The sequence below is a fragment of the Sinohyriopsis cumingii genome, chromosome 5, assembly GCF_028554795.1.
Source record: "Sinohyriopsis cumingii isolate HCF-2022 chromosome 5, ASM2855479v2, whole genome shotgun sequence".
NCBI lineage: Eukaryota > Metazoa > Mollusca > Bivalvia > Unionida > Unionidae > Sinohyriopsis > Sinohyriopsis cumingii.
Window position 1 is genome coordinate 35,847,959 of NC_142965.1, and position 13,627 is coordinate 35,861,585.

At 35.9% G+C, this 13,627-nt stretch overlaps 1 protein-coding gene across 1 annotated transcript in view; it reads left to right on the forward strand.

Moving 5' to 3' along the window:
* LOC149798937 (transmembrane 9 superfamily member 2-like) overlaps positions 1 to 13,627 on the forward strand; it is a 117,942-nt gene that overhangs the window by 13,400 nt on the left and 90,915 nt on the right. Inside the window, exons 3-5 of the mRNA XM_089957852.1 lie at positions 4,780 to 4,873; positions 9,745 to 9,863; positions 10,373 to 10,502. Of these exons, the coding sequence (XP_089813978.1) occupies positions 4,780 to 4,873; positions 9,745 to 9,863; positions 10,373 to 10,502 (343 nt within the window). The remainder of the gene's footprint in view (positions 1 to 4,779; positions 4,874 to 9,744; positions 9,864 to 10,372; positions 10,503 to 13,627) is intronic.

Here is a 13,627-nt window from a genome sequence, read left to right on the forward strand (position 1 = left end):
TTGTCTTCACTCTTTTCTGTTACTTATTTCAAGTGCTTAGACTCATAATACTTTCTTTTTAAGTCCTAATTTTTCAAGGTTTGATATTCCAGTATCATAAGTGGTGGTACAACCTAAACAATTTCTGGAGTTCACTGCATGTCCCCAACCACACTTCTGTCTTTATACAGATGCATCAGATTCAGGTTGGGGTACTCGTTGAGAGCCCGAAGTAGTTCTTTTCCAAGATCATTAGTCCCAGAAAGAAAGCCACCTTAATATAAATAATTTGGAAATGAGAGCTGTCCCCTTTGCCCTGAAAGAGTGCATGGATCAAGTCTGAGGTCATTGCATGATGGTCTCCTCAGACAACACATTGGTGGTTGCATGCCTGAGATGACAAGGAGGCATGCATGTTCCTTAATGCATGGATGTTAGGAACCTTCTACGCTGGGCAGAGTCAAGGAATCGCCCTTGAAGGTTGTCACATTCCCAGAAAGAAAAATATTCCTTTATACATTTTGTTCAGGGCAGGCATGGTAGTTTTCACAGAATGTTCATTGTATCTGGCAGTTGCCGAGTCCCTGTTCAGTCTACGAGGTATGCAGGGAAACTTGATAACAGCCTCTGTTTTTATGCCTTCCCATTCCCAGACCAAAGAGCAGTGTACACCTTCAGTTGGAAGTATGATTGACTGTCCGATTACTCATTCCCACCTTTCAAGTTGATGTCACAGTTACTTCACGAGGTCAGGACGTAACACAGCTCAAATTATCCTGATAGTACCTCTTTCGCCTCAGAGATCTTGGTTCAGTTACCTCCTTGACCTGTTGATGGACCAACCCAAGGTGTTGCTTCGTGGAAGAACCTACTATCATTCAAAGTTGGGATTTGCTGATATTTCTGAATCCATCAAGATGGACTTCACTGTCTGTTAGCTTGACAAGAGAGCTTATTGGACCCTTAGTGTGAGAGACTTTTCATTTATAACAATAATAGCTTATAAAGTTAAGGCTGTCACTACTTCTTGGGCCTGTCTTAATCATTCCGTCATGGAGAATATTATGAAGGCTGCAGTTTGGTTGCACATGACATTCTTCTTTTACCTTTTACCAGAACCATGGTCTTTTTTCTATGGGTCCAATAGTTGCAACACAGTGACCAAACTGTGGTCATTTAACAGCTGTGTATCACTCTCCTTTAAGACGAGTAATTTTGTTTCCAGTTGAGGTCATCAGCCTCCCTTCTGAAAAATTTAGTTTCACAAGAGTGACAGTTAAACACATTACTGAGATTAAAATGTAGGGTTTTTTTGGTGGGGGATGGGCTAATTTTAATTGTATGATACTTACCATATTGTCATATGCCCATCTAACTTTGGTGTACTGCATTAGCCAAGGTCCTAGAAAACAAAGTTGAGGTGCTATTGCATATAGTCCTATGATGTGGAGTCGGACTATGAGGATGATACATTTGGTATGGACTATGATTATTTTCTTTGCAGAATGGGTAAGTACAGTGTGACCCCACTATAACGCGCTCCATTATAATGCGAATTTGGATATAATGTGGTCATTGCATGGCTCCCGAAATTTCATATACATGTATTTTTCTTGTGCACAAAAATAATTTCTTAAAAAGTACGAAGAAAAAAAAATGTAAAAAGTTGCTTATCATTTTGGGGAAGAGATCGCATATGAATAATACACGACCATCGTGGCTTGGCTTCTGAAATTTTATATGTATTTTTCTCGTACACGAAAAAGTATTTTTTTTTTTAAAAGTAAGAAGAAGAAAAAATGCATAAAAAGTTTATTCTGGGATCGCATAGGTCTTCGCCAGTGTCGCAAACTTGAATTGTTTTTCCTTATTGGCTGCAAAACATACCATGTGGCTTTTTTAATTGCTGGCGACATTGTTGGCTGTTTAAACATTTATATACAACCATTGGTTTTGAGTGCAGAAATTCAGAGGCCACATGATTGGAAGCTGCAAACTGGATATAAAATGCACTGAAATTTATCTATTGTTACATAAACAAATTCTTTGTCCATACTGACAAACCATCTAAACAGTGCATTGTTATATCATAATCCGCTTATTCTGACATCTAGCATGAGTTCTGTATGTTGTGAAATATCTGCTTTTTTGTTGTTGACATCTGGTAACGGAGATCAACCGGACGAGGCATTGTCTCGTAATCTATCTTTCATCGGATTTTTGGCCGCTCGCTAGTAATTAATATATTTACAAAGACTGACATTTGTATGTGGATGGTAAGTAAAATTGCTGTTCTTTTCACTAGAATTAAATCTTTCAGAACACTCACGTTTTCTGTAATAATCCCTGTCATCAGATCACCTGCATCTCTAACGTCTGTTGACCCTTTGTTAATTATCAGACGCATGCATGGAAGGCAGCATCACGCTGCTACCACAAATGTAAATAAAATACAAAAAAATATACATCTTTCTTATTGATTTATTCAGTAGGCATGGAGGGACAGCAACTAGAATAGTCTAAACGACAGCCAATTCCTTTTTAAAAATGTACCCAGATAAAATAATTTGCTGAAATTTCAAAGGAAACAGATTACCTTTGAAGCACCGACTGTTATGAAAACGTACTCAGCAAATGGAAAAATATGTCTCAGTCATGCAATACAGTTATTTGATGTTGCTGCCACAATAAGAAATGTGCATTCGATTGGGTCTCCAAAGCTGTCCTTTAGCGGTGACTTCAATAGTGCATGCAGCCTTCATCAAAGAAAGCCGACTATAATCTTTCAATAACAGCAAAGAACTTTTCTTCAAAGGAAGTCAGTACCAAACTTAAATAAAAGTGATGGAATCTGATGGATTTTTGCATTTTCCAACGTGACTGGAACACGTTATCTGTGCTGTGAAAGTTTCCTTTTTGTAGGGAAAAAGTTTATGCTTATGAATGCTACCAAAGGTGGCTTAAAACGCAAACTAACTTTTACCGACTTGGAATGTACTTTAACCCTTTACCTCATAGAGCATAGTGACAAAGTGCAGCGCGCTATAAATAGAACACTTGTTACCTAGTCGACAGCGTACGCATAGGCCTGCCTGTGAACTGTTAAGCAATGTAGTGTATGTTACGTTTAACAGCAATTTTAACCATTTTACATTTTTGGTACCATCTATTATATGTGGAAAAATTTAAGAGTAAAGTCCGATTGTTATAGCTGTGTAATTATTTATCATGGAGGAATTTTTTATGTGCTTAAAATCGAGAGAGAACTTGTTCAACGTCATGTCAGTGAGGCTGCGTGACCAACCGTAGCTGCCATTTCCGATACTCGAAATTTGCACGGTTTTCATCTGTGTCTACATCACTAAGTCATCTGAATTTGATAATTTATAAAAACTAATTGCTGCCTACATCAATATCAGAGCCTTTACCTAAGTTGTTGAATCTTTCATAGTTGTGATTCTAATCATGAAAACTTCGTACGTACTGAATGAAATCTCTGACCGCCATTTTGGAGAGTGGAGATTACGACCCAGTTACTTTAAATAGCAGATAGTGACCACGTGATCTGACGTAATTGTCATTCGCAGAAATGAATGTAGTATCTAATGGGGGGGTTTTCCCCGAAGGTGGCGCTATGAAAACCAGCTCAAAATGGCTGATGTTTACAGCAGGCGTCAAAAAACGCTTCCATGCGAATGGAGTAGAGGCATCCAAAGACACTTGCATGAGGTAAAGGGTTAAAGTAAATGTGCTTCGTCATTTGTTACGTGATTGTGCTATGTTTTCCCACAGAATTCAGACCAATATGACCTGTTACAAAATTAATGAATATTTCAAAGATTGTGTGCATATTTTCGATGGAATCACTTGTATTGTGGATTCAGTGTATACATTAAACATTTATATATAAACAGGATTCACGTATATGTAAAAATTCATGGTCCTTTAAATAAAGTAACCTGTTATATTATATCTTCTCTGTTTTCGCTACAGGTGTATTTATCAGTTAATATGCATCAATTTAAGTTGGTAACTGTGCCGACGAAGCACGTATTTTACCGCCCGCATTTATTACCCACCCCCCTCACACACACAATTTTTTGGGGGGTACATTTTCTTCAGCTAACTGACTTGGTTGCATATAACGCGGTCAGGTTTTATGGCTCCCAACTACCGTGTTATAGCGGGGTCACACTGTAACAATAGTGACAGGTAAGTATGACATAATTCAAATTAGTTTTATACACCTCACCCCACAAATAATCTACATTTTCCTTTTTCTTTAAAAAAAATTGGTTTTATTTGTTGCAAATATAATTGATAGAATAATAGCTTGTAAATGGATTTGATAGAAAGGAATTTCCTTTTCTAGCTGTGATATATGAGGAATAAAAACATGTACAACGAATGCAAAACAAAACCAGCATGCAAGAAAATGACAATGTATTGATCTAAAGCAAAGATCACTCTTGACTTTTAAAGACTGGTGTGGAAAAAAATGAAAGATGTCTGGGAAGGTGATAGTTTTGAATTTACTATCGTCCAGGGGACAGAAAGAATTGGAAATGGAAACTAGTATATCGTATCTAAAGACAAGATATACCCATTCCAAATTATTTGCTTAAAACTCTGTGTTAAAAAAAGCCCACAACTCAGCTCAGGAAGGGCTACATGCAGATATCAAAAGCTGTTTACTTTAAAATCAAGAGAAAGTCATGGGCCATATATTTTTTATAATAGCTGCAGCTGCATTTTGCTATATTTTGAGATTTCTGATTTTCATAACTTGTCTTTTTTCAGCTTTGATTTTTGTACTGTAGATGAGTCGCACTCGCCAGTGGAAAACCTGGGACAGGTTGTGTTTGGGGAGAGAATTCGTCCATCTCCATACACGGTTAGTTAAATTTAGAAACATTGTTTGTCTTGCCAGTTTAGCTACTGAGAAATCACTTTAAGAGCTATTTAGGGGATGTTAGTAATGTATATTTTATATTCTGATGATGGTGGTATTACTGTCATAAATTATACATGCAGGCAGAATGTCAGTGGAACCAGTACAATGGATGTTTGTGACAATTAAATCAACATTTATTTTTCACACCCTCAGACATGTGATCTCCTTTATAACCTGTTTTTTTGGAACTTTTTTGTTGCAAACAGTAGATGCAGAGATCTCGGAAATGCTTAATTATGCATATTTGGATGCCAGTTTTTGATCTGGGACGCAGAAAATCACTGAGGTGGGAGTCCTCTGTATGCATGTAATAGGTGTGCGGCACAATTCAGAGACTTGCCAGTCCTGCTTCAGCCACCTGCTTTGTGGGAAAATGTGTTGATCAATTTAACTGTGCTGATATTTACAATGACAGAATTCATTGACTGAAAGACCCTTTGATACATACATGTTGCCATTTTAAAAGAGTACATAAAAAAGAACATGATGCAATAGCTGGGCGGCAAGTTCAAAGGCTTTGACTGGTGACTTGGTGGGAAAATGTACTGATATTTACAGTGATTGAATTCAGAAGCAGAAAGACCCAGAGATGTACATATGGTCATTTATAAAAGTACATCAAATAAACAACTTAGGTTTCGTTATTGTGTTCATTTCCGAATATAGCGGAATAAGCAGTGCACGTGACCTCAGAATCAAGACATGTTGAGACTTAGACAGAATGCCATTTGTAAGTGGGTGACAAGTCGCCAAAAAATGTAAACTTGGCCTTCTGTTAGGAAAGCAAAAACGACTTCGCCCTGTGATTATTTAAGAGGTACATTGACTGCCCATATCATATTTTTTTTTAATGCCCCTCGCCTTAGCCAGGTTAGTTCTAGTGTTGTAGTAAAAATGTATTCGTCAAGGCATCAGTGGCTAGGCTTAGTTTTTATATCAATTATGTTGACAAACTCTTGCCCATTCACAAGCATTATGTTTTGATAGCTGATTGACCATTAACCCTTTTCTGAGTAAGGTAGCAACTATCAATTTCCTACATTCTATCCTTTGATGATATAACATACAAACGTGTTTTAAGATCAGAATTGGTGATCTGGATATATATTGACTGCCTCTTGTACACTATTCATCATAAAATTAGTTTGAAACTATAAGTGAACCAGTAGGCCTAACGGGAAATAATGGCGGACTTTGCTAAGTCTGGGATGTACCAGTTATTAGATTTTCCGTTTTCTTAAATCATCAGGCAAATATATTCAGAACAGATATACAAATCATTGAAACCAAAGCCTATATATTATTTTATTAAAGATTTAATTTTAAAATGCAAATTATGTAGGTCAGAAACGTATGGGACAATGCTATGTTGTGGAATTCGCGAGATACGCTTTAAGGTCTAAGCTGTTTTCTGACTTGACACGTATTTGCGAAAATAGGGCAAAAGACAGAAAATCAGATACTATTTGACTAAAATTACTACAAGTATGTATCAAATAAATAAACCATAAATATGCGATCCTGTCAATGGACTGTTGTAATGAAGCTATATTATAGTGAGTGATTACATTACAAAAACCTCACCATCTAAAAATAGATGCACTCACGTCTGTGTTGATTCTGTAGGAAAGAAGGGACTGCAACTTTTGATGGTGGGACTCCTATTTTTACCAAAATGGGAGTCCTGGACTCCTACTTTTAAAATCCCAGCAAGACCTATGAGATGTAATTAAAATTGTCTGTGGAGAGTCATAAATATGAAATGAAAGTTTCTTTCATTGATTTTAACAGGGTGGGAGCAGATTTTGATGTTGCATCCATGACCAGTCACATTTAACTTACTGAGGTATTAGAATAAGCTTTTAATTTGATGTCCTTGACACATTATGTAACAAGTGAAATATCTGAAGAACATGTTTCTGATTGAAGAATAATGAAAATATCAATCAAGCTTTTATTTGTTAGAAAAAGAAAAACAAGGTTCCTGCCTGGATTGCACTAACTGCTATCAAATCTTGGTTTGAACACAAGTTTAAAACCTATCAGTCTGTTTGGTTGAAATTCAAGTAGGAGCTTAAAATCAGCCTATTAAAAGTTAGAATTCTTTACTTAAATTTAAGAACAGTGGCAGTGAAATTAGAGACATGTCTGGAAATAATAGATTATTGACGGAGTTTCCCTTGGACCTGTATTTTTGGTGTTTTGACATGAATTTCATTTTGACCATGCATCAGCTTGACTCTTGTAAATTTTGCCTTAAGCTTCAAACATCATATGATAACCTTAGATGTTGTTGCTGTTTGAATTAGCATGCCTATGCAGCTGTGTAACCCACTAATCAGTTATTGTAAATTTGTTCTCATGAGAAGTTGTTAAGTTGCATGGGATTGTCCAATAATTGACATCCATGTTGACTTGCATCTTTTGTTTTTGAGGAAGATAAGTGATTTGTTTGTATGACATTGAGTTAATTTAAATTTTACACCTCTTTATAAAGTAAGAGAGTGAATCTGCCATAATGACGTGAAATTTAAAAATGGCTGACAGAAATCAATGAGAATTGATTGGGGTAAGTATCACATGTTTGTTTTGCTGATGCTATACTGTCTACAAATTTTTTCTCTCCAAATAATGATTTAACACTTTACTAACTGGTCTTACTACTGATATATAAGTGAATTACTTCCTATCTGATCATTCTTTAAAGCTGCCATTTTTCATAAATTTCACCATTCTAACAGTAAATTATTAAAATAAACTAGAGACAAACAGTCATACATATAATTATATTGTTATAAAGGATATACAATATATCAATTTAAATTATACAATTTTATATCGTGCATTAGCATTTAAGTCCATTAGGATACAGAGTATCTAACTTATGAATCCAATAAGTTTCTTTTATGAGTCTATTCATAAGTTAGATACTCTGTATCCTAATGGACTTAATGCTAATGCACTATATAAAATTGTATAATTTAAATTGATATATTGTATATCCTTTATAAAAAGATAATTATATGTATGACTGTTTGTCTCTAGTTTATTTTAATATTTTACTAATTCAAGTTTCATTAGAGACTCGTGTATCTTCTAGATCCTGTCATATATAATTGTTATGATGATGCATATCATTTATGATGTTACGTAATGATGTAATTGTTGTTTTAAAATAAAAGATGTCATCCGTTACTTTCAAAACATTTCGTGCCTGAAGAAGCATGCATTAAATGCGAAACTAGTTGCACAGAATTTTCGGCGTTTGTGTTGTTTTTTATCACCATTCTAACAGTGTAACTCATGTTCGAGGGAAAAGATTTGTTTAAAAAAATTATCTGACATTAGCTGTTCATTAAAATGATGAAGATATCTGGTTTCAACATCATTCAGATAGTCAATTCCCTTTTTTTATTTATGTGACATATATCGGCAAATTCCATTTGTAACTAATAATAACTAGAACATTCACACATGGCAGACAAATTAATCCGAGAGGGAAGGAAGGGAGTAGACGCACTTTTTAAGTGGATCACAGAAGAAAAGGTATACAGAAAAAATGTGATGTGGTTAAAAATAAGACTTGGGTGAATATTGGTAATCAGCTGGGGCGCTGAAATACTTGAAGGGGCAACCTTGGGTGAAGACAAACCCAGTTGTTGCAGATTTCCTTATTAATTGGAAAGCATTCCACATGAACTTGTAAGAAAAATAATATATGTCATATTACGCTGTCCTTTTTCCTTCATTTTGTATTAAAAAAAATTATATTTGAACAAAACCTATTAGAATAATATCACATAAGGATCACCTACCATACCTGACATATGTGGTGTTGGCTTCTTTTGTTTACAATAGTAATATCATCAAATCTTGTGTTCCAGCTTTTGACTGAAATCGGTTGACCCACAGATGTCACCAATGAATATCAGATTCATTTTTACACATGTGAGTTTCTCAGTTTGAAAGAGAAATTACATGGCTCATAGTGTGATGAAAGAGTGATACCTAATTTTAAAGGCACCTGATGGTGTTTAGCACCAAGATCACTTAAGATTCAGTAGTAAACAAGTGATTTGGCATATATGACTTTTTGCATGTAATGGTGACATTGAGGCTTTAATGTTACTGTTATACTATGTATATTGTTCTGTTGTTGATTGCATGACATTGTTATATCAAGTGTGATTTAGTATTACAGTCAAACCCACTTACCATTTGTCCACCCACATCCACATGTTGTCCCAGTCTGAACTGTTGATTCTACTTTACTTAACCTGCTAGCATTAAACTTGGGAGTGCGGATATATTTATAGAATAATTGTTGTTGTTGTAGGGTTTAACGCCATTTTTCTGCACACGATAGGTTATACATGGCAGCCAGTATTAATGGTGGAGGATGAACCCGGAAAAACCCCAGAAAGAACCACTGACCCATGAGAAGCTACTGGTGAGCTTTCTCACATACCCACATTAGCCAAATCCGAGACTCGAACCCACGCAGACAGGCGAGATGTCAGTGAACCATAATGGAGAGCACTTTAGACCACTTGGCCACTCGGGACCCCTATGGAATAATTATTTTACAAACATTAAAAATATAGGATGAAACAATAATATTAAAAAATTTAAATTCTCATCAGAATTTAAAGTGAATAATCTAATGAATGAATGAACAATTCTCTTTTCTAGTTTCTTTCTTCTAAAATCTCTTTCAGGAAAATTTAGATGGAACAGCCCTTCACAGATAAGTACTTTGAAAGAGTAGCAATTTTTCACTCTTGGTGTGTTCTTAATTATTTTTCTTTCAGGTTGAATTCCTGGAAGAGATCAAGTGTAAGATAGTGTGCGAAAAGGAATATAAGCAAGGGGATTCTGAGAAGCTGAACTTCCTGAAAAGGGCAATATCTCTGAACTATCAGCATCATTGGTAAGTAGAATAAAATAAATTCAGTACATTGAAGGGCAGTTAGGAAGCTTACAAGTGTCTAAAATGCAAATAGTCAGTGGACCCATATTTTTTTAGGTCCTCCATAACAGAGGCTATCTGATGGTTGTTTTTGTGCAATTCCCCAATCACAGACTTTATTTGCTGTCATGTAACATGAAATAACATTATTATGATGCAGTAGTATATAAAATCAAGTGATAATGATGTATTTATGCTCAATTCAGCAGTAAACATTTTTGTTGAAGAATGTATTTGCTTTTATTTTCTGTAGAGAAATGTGCTTGCTATTACTATTGTTGTTTTTTTTTTTTTATAATTCGGATTATCAAATAAATAATACATAGAATTTGGACTGTTTGATATATTTGTCTTATTATTGGGTTCCAGTCTCACACTGTTGTATTTCAGGCACGAGCACTTAATCATCAGTAGAAATACTGTATAAATATAAATATAAAATGCATGTAATGCCAATTTCTTTGATACAGGATACTTGACAATATGCCCCTGACCTGGTGCTATGAGGTACAGTCAGGTGGGAAGTATTGTAGCATTGGATTTTCCGTTGGTTGTTACGTCACAAAGGAAGGACGTAAGAAAGACAGCTGTACTATGAATGTGAGTTGTCTTCACTTTTGCTGTTCTAATATTTTATTATTTTAAAGTTTTTGCTGTAACATAATCCTCATTGCTATCTGGACAAAAACAAACCCAAAAATTTCCTTGACTGTTCATCTTTTCAACATTTCAGCAAAACATACATACATATGTACAAAAAGCTATTTTTGCACAAGTTTGCTGTTTACTTTTAATACTAGCCCTAAAATATATCAGTGCATTTGTTTGTTTGTTTTAAAAAGACGATATTTACTTGGAAATCTTAAATTATTATTGATCAGATACTTCAGCTAGTGTTATTAAACCATGCAGCTGTGAGAAACCAAAGAAATCCTTTAGCTGAAAGCCAATTGATGATTACATGATTTAATTTTACAATATAGAATGATTATCTTATGAAGAAAACTAGAGTTTTAAAACTGAGACTCAATAAATAAAAGTTGCAACAGTAACTATTTTTCTGTCTGTTACAGATTAAATAAGGGAAATGATATTTTGCCTTTCAAGAATGATTATTTTAACAGCAGTACTACATCACCTGTTACTTGCATTGCTTGCCTTTGCCAAAATGCCACATCTCTGTCCATGCTAAATGTATATATAGTTGGAGGTCCAGAATTGAAAAGAACATGTTTCTGATTCTTTTTTCATAGCCAACATACAGAATATCTTCCTCATTTTCCTTGGACTTCATCCAAGTTCACATGCCAAGATTGTTCATTGAAATTCTCCATTGTTGTTTTTCCATGTCCTTTTGGCCAATCTTAATTTGTATGTTGAGAGTTTTTCTCCCATCCTCGAATTATTTGAATGTTTTTGTGTCCCTTTTGCTAATTATGAAGTGTTTCTTTTGCACCTTGCTTAACAGATTAATGCTTTCATTCATTGTTGACCACTTAATATCTGGTGTTCAGGTAAGTATTACTGACTGTTCTTTTGGTTTCTGGTCATCTTGCTCCTTGTGAATTGTTCTCGTTAGAGCTAATATGCTGCAGGGTTTTGGCAAGTACAGGAAGACCCCATATGATATATGTGCCACTTGCCAATTGTGCACTGGTTGTACACACAGACAGATAACCTATATGTTGTCTCTGTACAGATCAGGTGTGAGACTTGGTTAAGAGTTCACCTACAGAGGGAGAAAGAAAGGTCCCGCTTCCTTGTTGTCATTACAAGATGATCCACTTTGTGCCCAGTTTAGGAAAGTCAACTCCTCCGGTTTGGAGAGACTCAAGGAGCAATCTGAGATTGCCAAATTACCAAGTATCGATGTCAGTTAAGGATAGATACTTGGCCCCTCACAAGGGAGGAAGAGTGTCAGAGAGCAAGTCCTGCTCTCCGGGCAGGGATGAGCAGCACCTTCTCATGATAAGTATAGTTCTGTGACCAGTATAAGCAATTTACTTCTCTGATAGGAGAGAGCAGCATTCTCACTGTTACTGACATTACCTCATGCATATTCATCTGTCAGTCTTTGTTTCAAGACTGGTCTTGAATCACCTGGTGTCTCACATGACAGTAACCCACTGAGGTTTCATCACTGCAACATACCATAAAGGCAACCTGACACTAGGCTTTGACTTCTTCTTTCTCCCACATGAAACCATCCTATATGTCCTTGTCTTGGTTTCAAGGTGTGGCAGACATGACATGCCAGAACTTGCTTAATCACCTTAGGCTCTGTCCAACTAAAAGGAGATGGGCCACTGCTCTCATCCAAGAATGAAGGGATCAGTGATCCCATTCATATTGGAGGACAGCTAGCAGGATTAGGCCTATTTACCTCTGTGAGGACATTCAGAATGATGCAAACCCAAATTTGCTGTCTTGCTCCAGTGTTTCCTCTAGGGGTGCAAGATTGAGAGTCAAAAATCTCCATGGTATCAGAAGTGGAGGTCAGATTGTGTGAAAAACAAACCTTAATGTCATAATTGAGGTTCAGATAAAAATGTGCAGTTCTGTGATGCACAAATTAGGGTTAATGGAAATGCTGTTACTCTCAAGAGAGTGATGCTAGGAAGGGCAGCATTGGGATCAGTTTCAGTCTGACAAATGCCCTTTGCATTCAAGTGGACTCGTTTGAGTTTTCAAAAGAGACTGTTGCAGTAGGTCTTCTCCTTCCATTCAGTTCTTTTGCTACTTCTCACTTATTGGGTTAGGTGTTTGAGAAGGAAGTCAGGACATTTGATAAGGCAGTAAATACTGTTGAGTCCCACCCCCACCCCCCGACTTGTGCCTCAAACCTTGTGGGACTGAAAACAAAAGAGATTCTCTCCAGTCTGGAGAGGCTTTCAGGATTAAACAATCACTTAAATCTTTTGTGACTTCTACACTCTGTAATTCCTGATTTTGTGCAAAAAACTTCCCAGGGTCAAAAGTCCACAAGACAGCAGAAGGGTAATTGTTATCCCCCCCCCCCTTTTAACTCCAGTCGCTGGTTTCAGCTCAGAGTGTCACAGAATCCCAACTGTTCCTTTGTTTCTATTTATTTTCAAAATTCATATGAATACTGATAGAACTGAAACCTAGGTTGGCCTCTTGACCAGCCTTTGTGTAAGAAAAGAACTGTAAAAGAATCCAGAGTTGGCTTTTGGGGGTTAACTTGCTTCATAATAAAATAATCTTTGTATGTGATAGCCGAAGTTGAAAAAGTGAGTTTATTACTCTCTACCAGATATTGTCATTCACCCAAGGTCCTATTGTCTGCCAGCTGCCATTATAATTGATACAAACAGACACAGACATTGATGTGTGCAGAGTAAATAGCAAGGTAGAAAAGAATTTACAGCATTGGCTTTAAGAATAATTTCTGTAATCCATGCTAGTTAAATAGTAATTTTTGTTTAGTGTGAATGTATATCCTAAAAATGATTTTTATATGTGAAATGGTATATTTTTAACATTTGATGTATTACTCTTCAGAGATCTGCCAGGGTGCTTGATTGTTTGAATTGCAAAAAAATTCTATGAATTTGTGCACTTGGAGAGCAATGATGCATGAGAGCTCCTGTAAATTAGTTTAAAGTTGCACCTATAGAAGTTTACTCTGTTCATTATAAAATTTATGTTTAACTTAAAACCCTTAATGTGCTTGTTGTGGAATAAATCACACAGCTGGTAGAGGT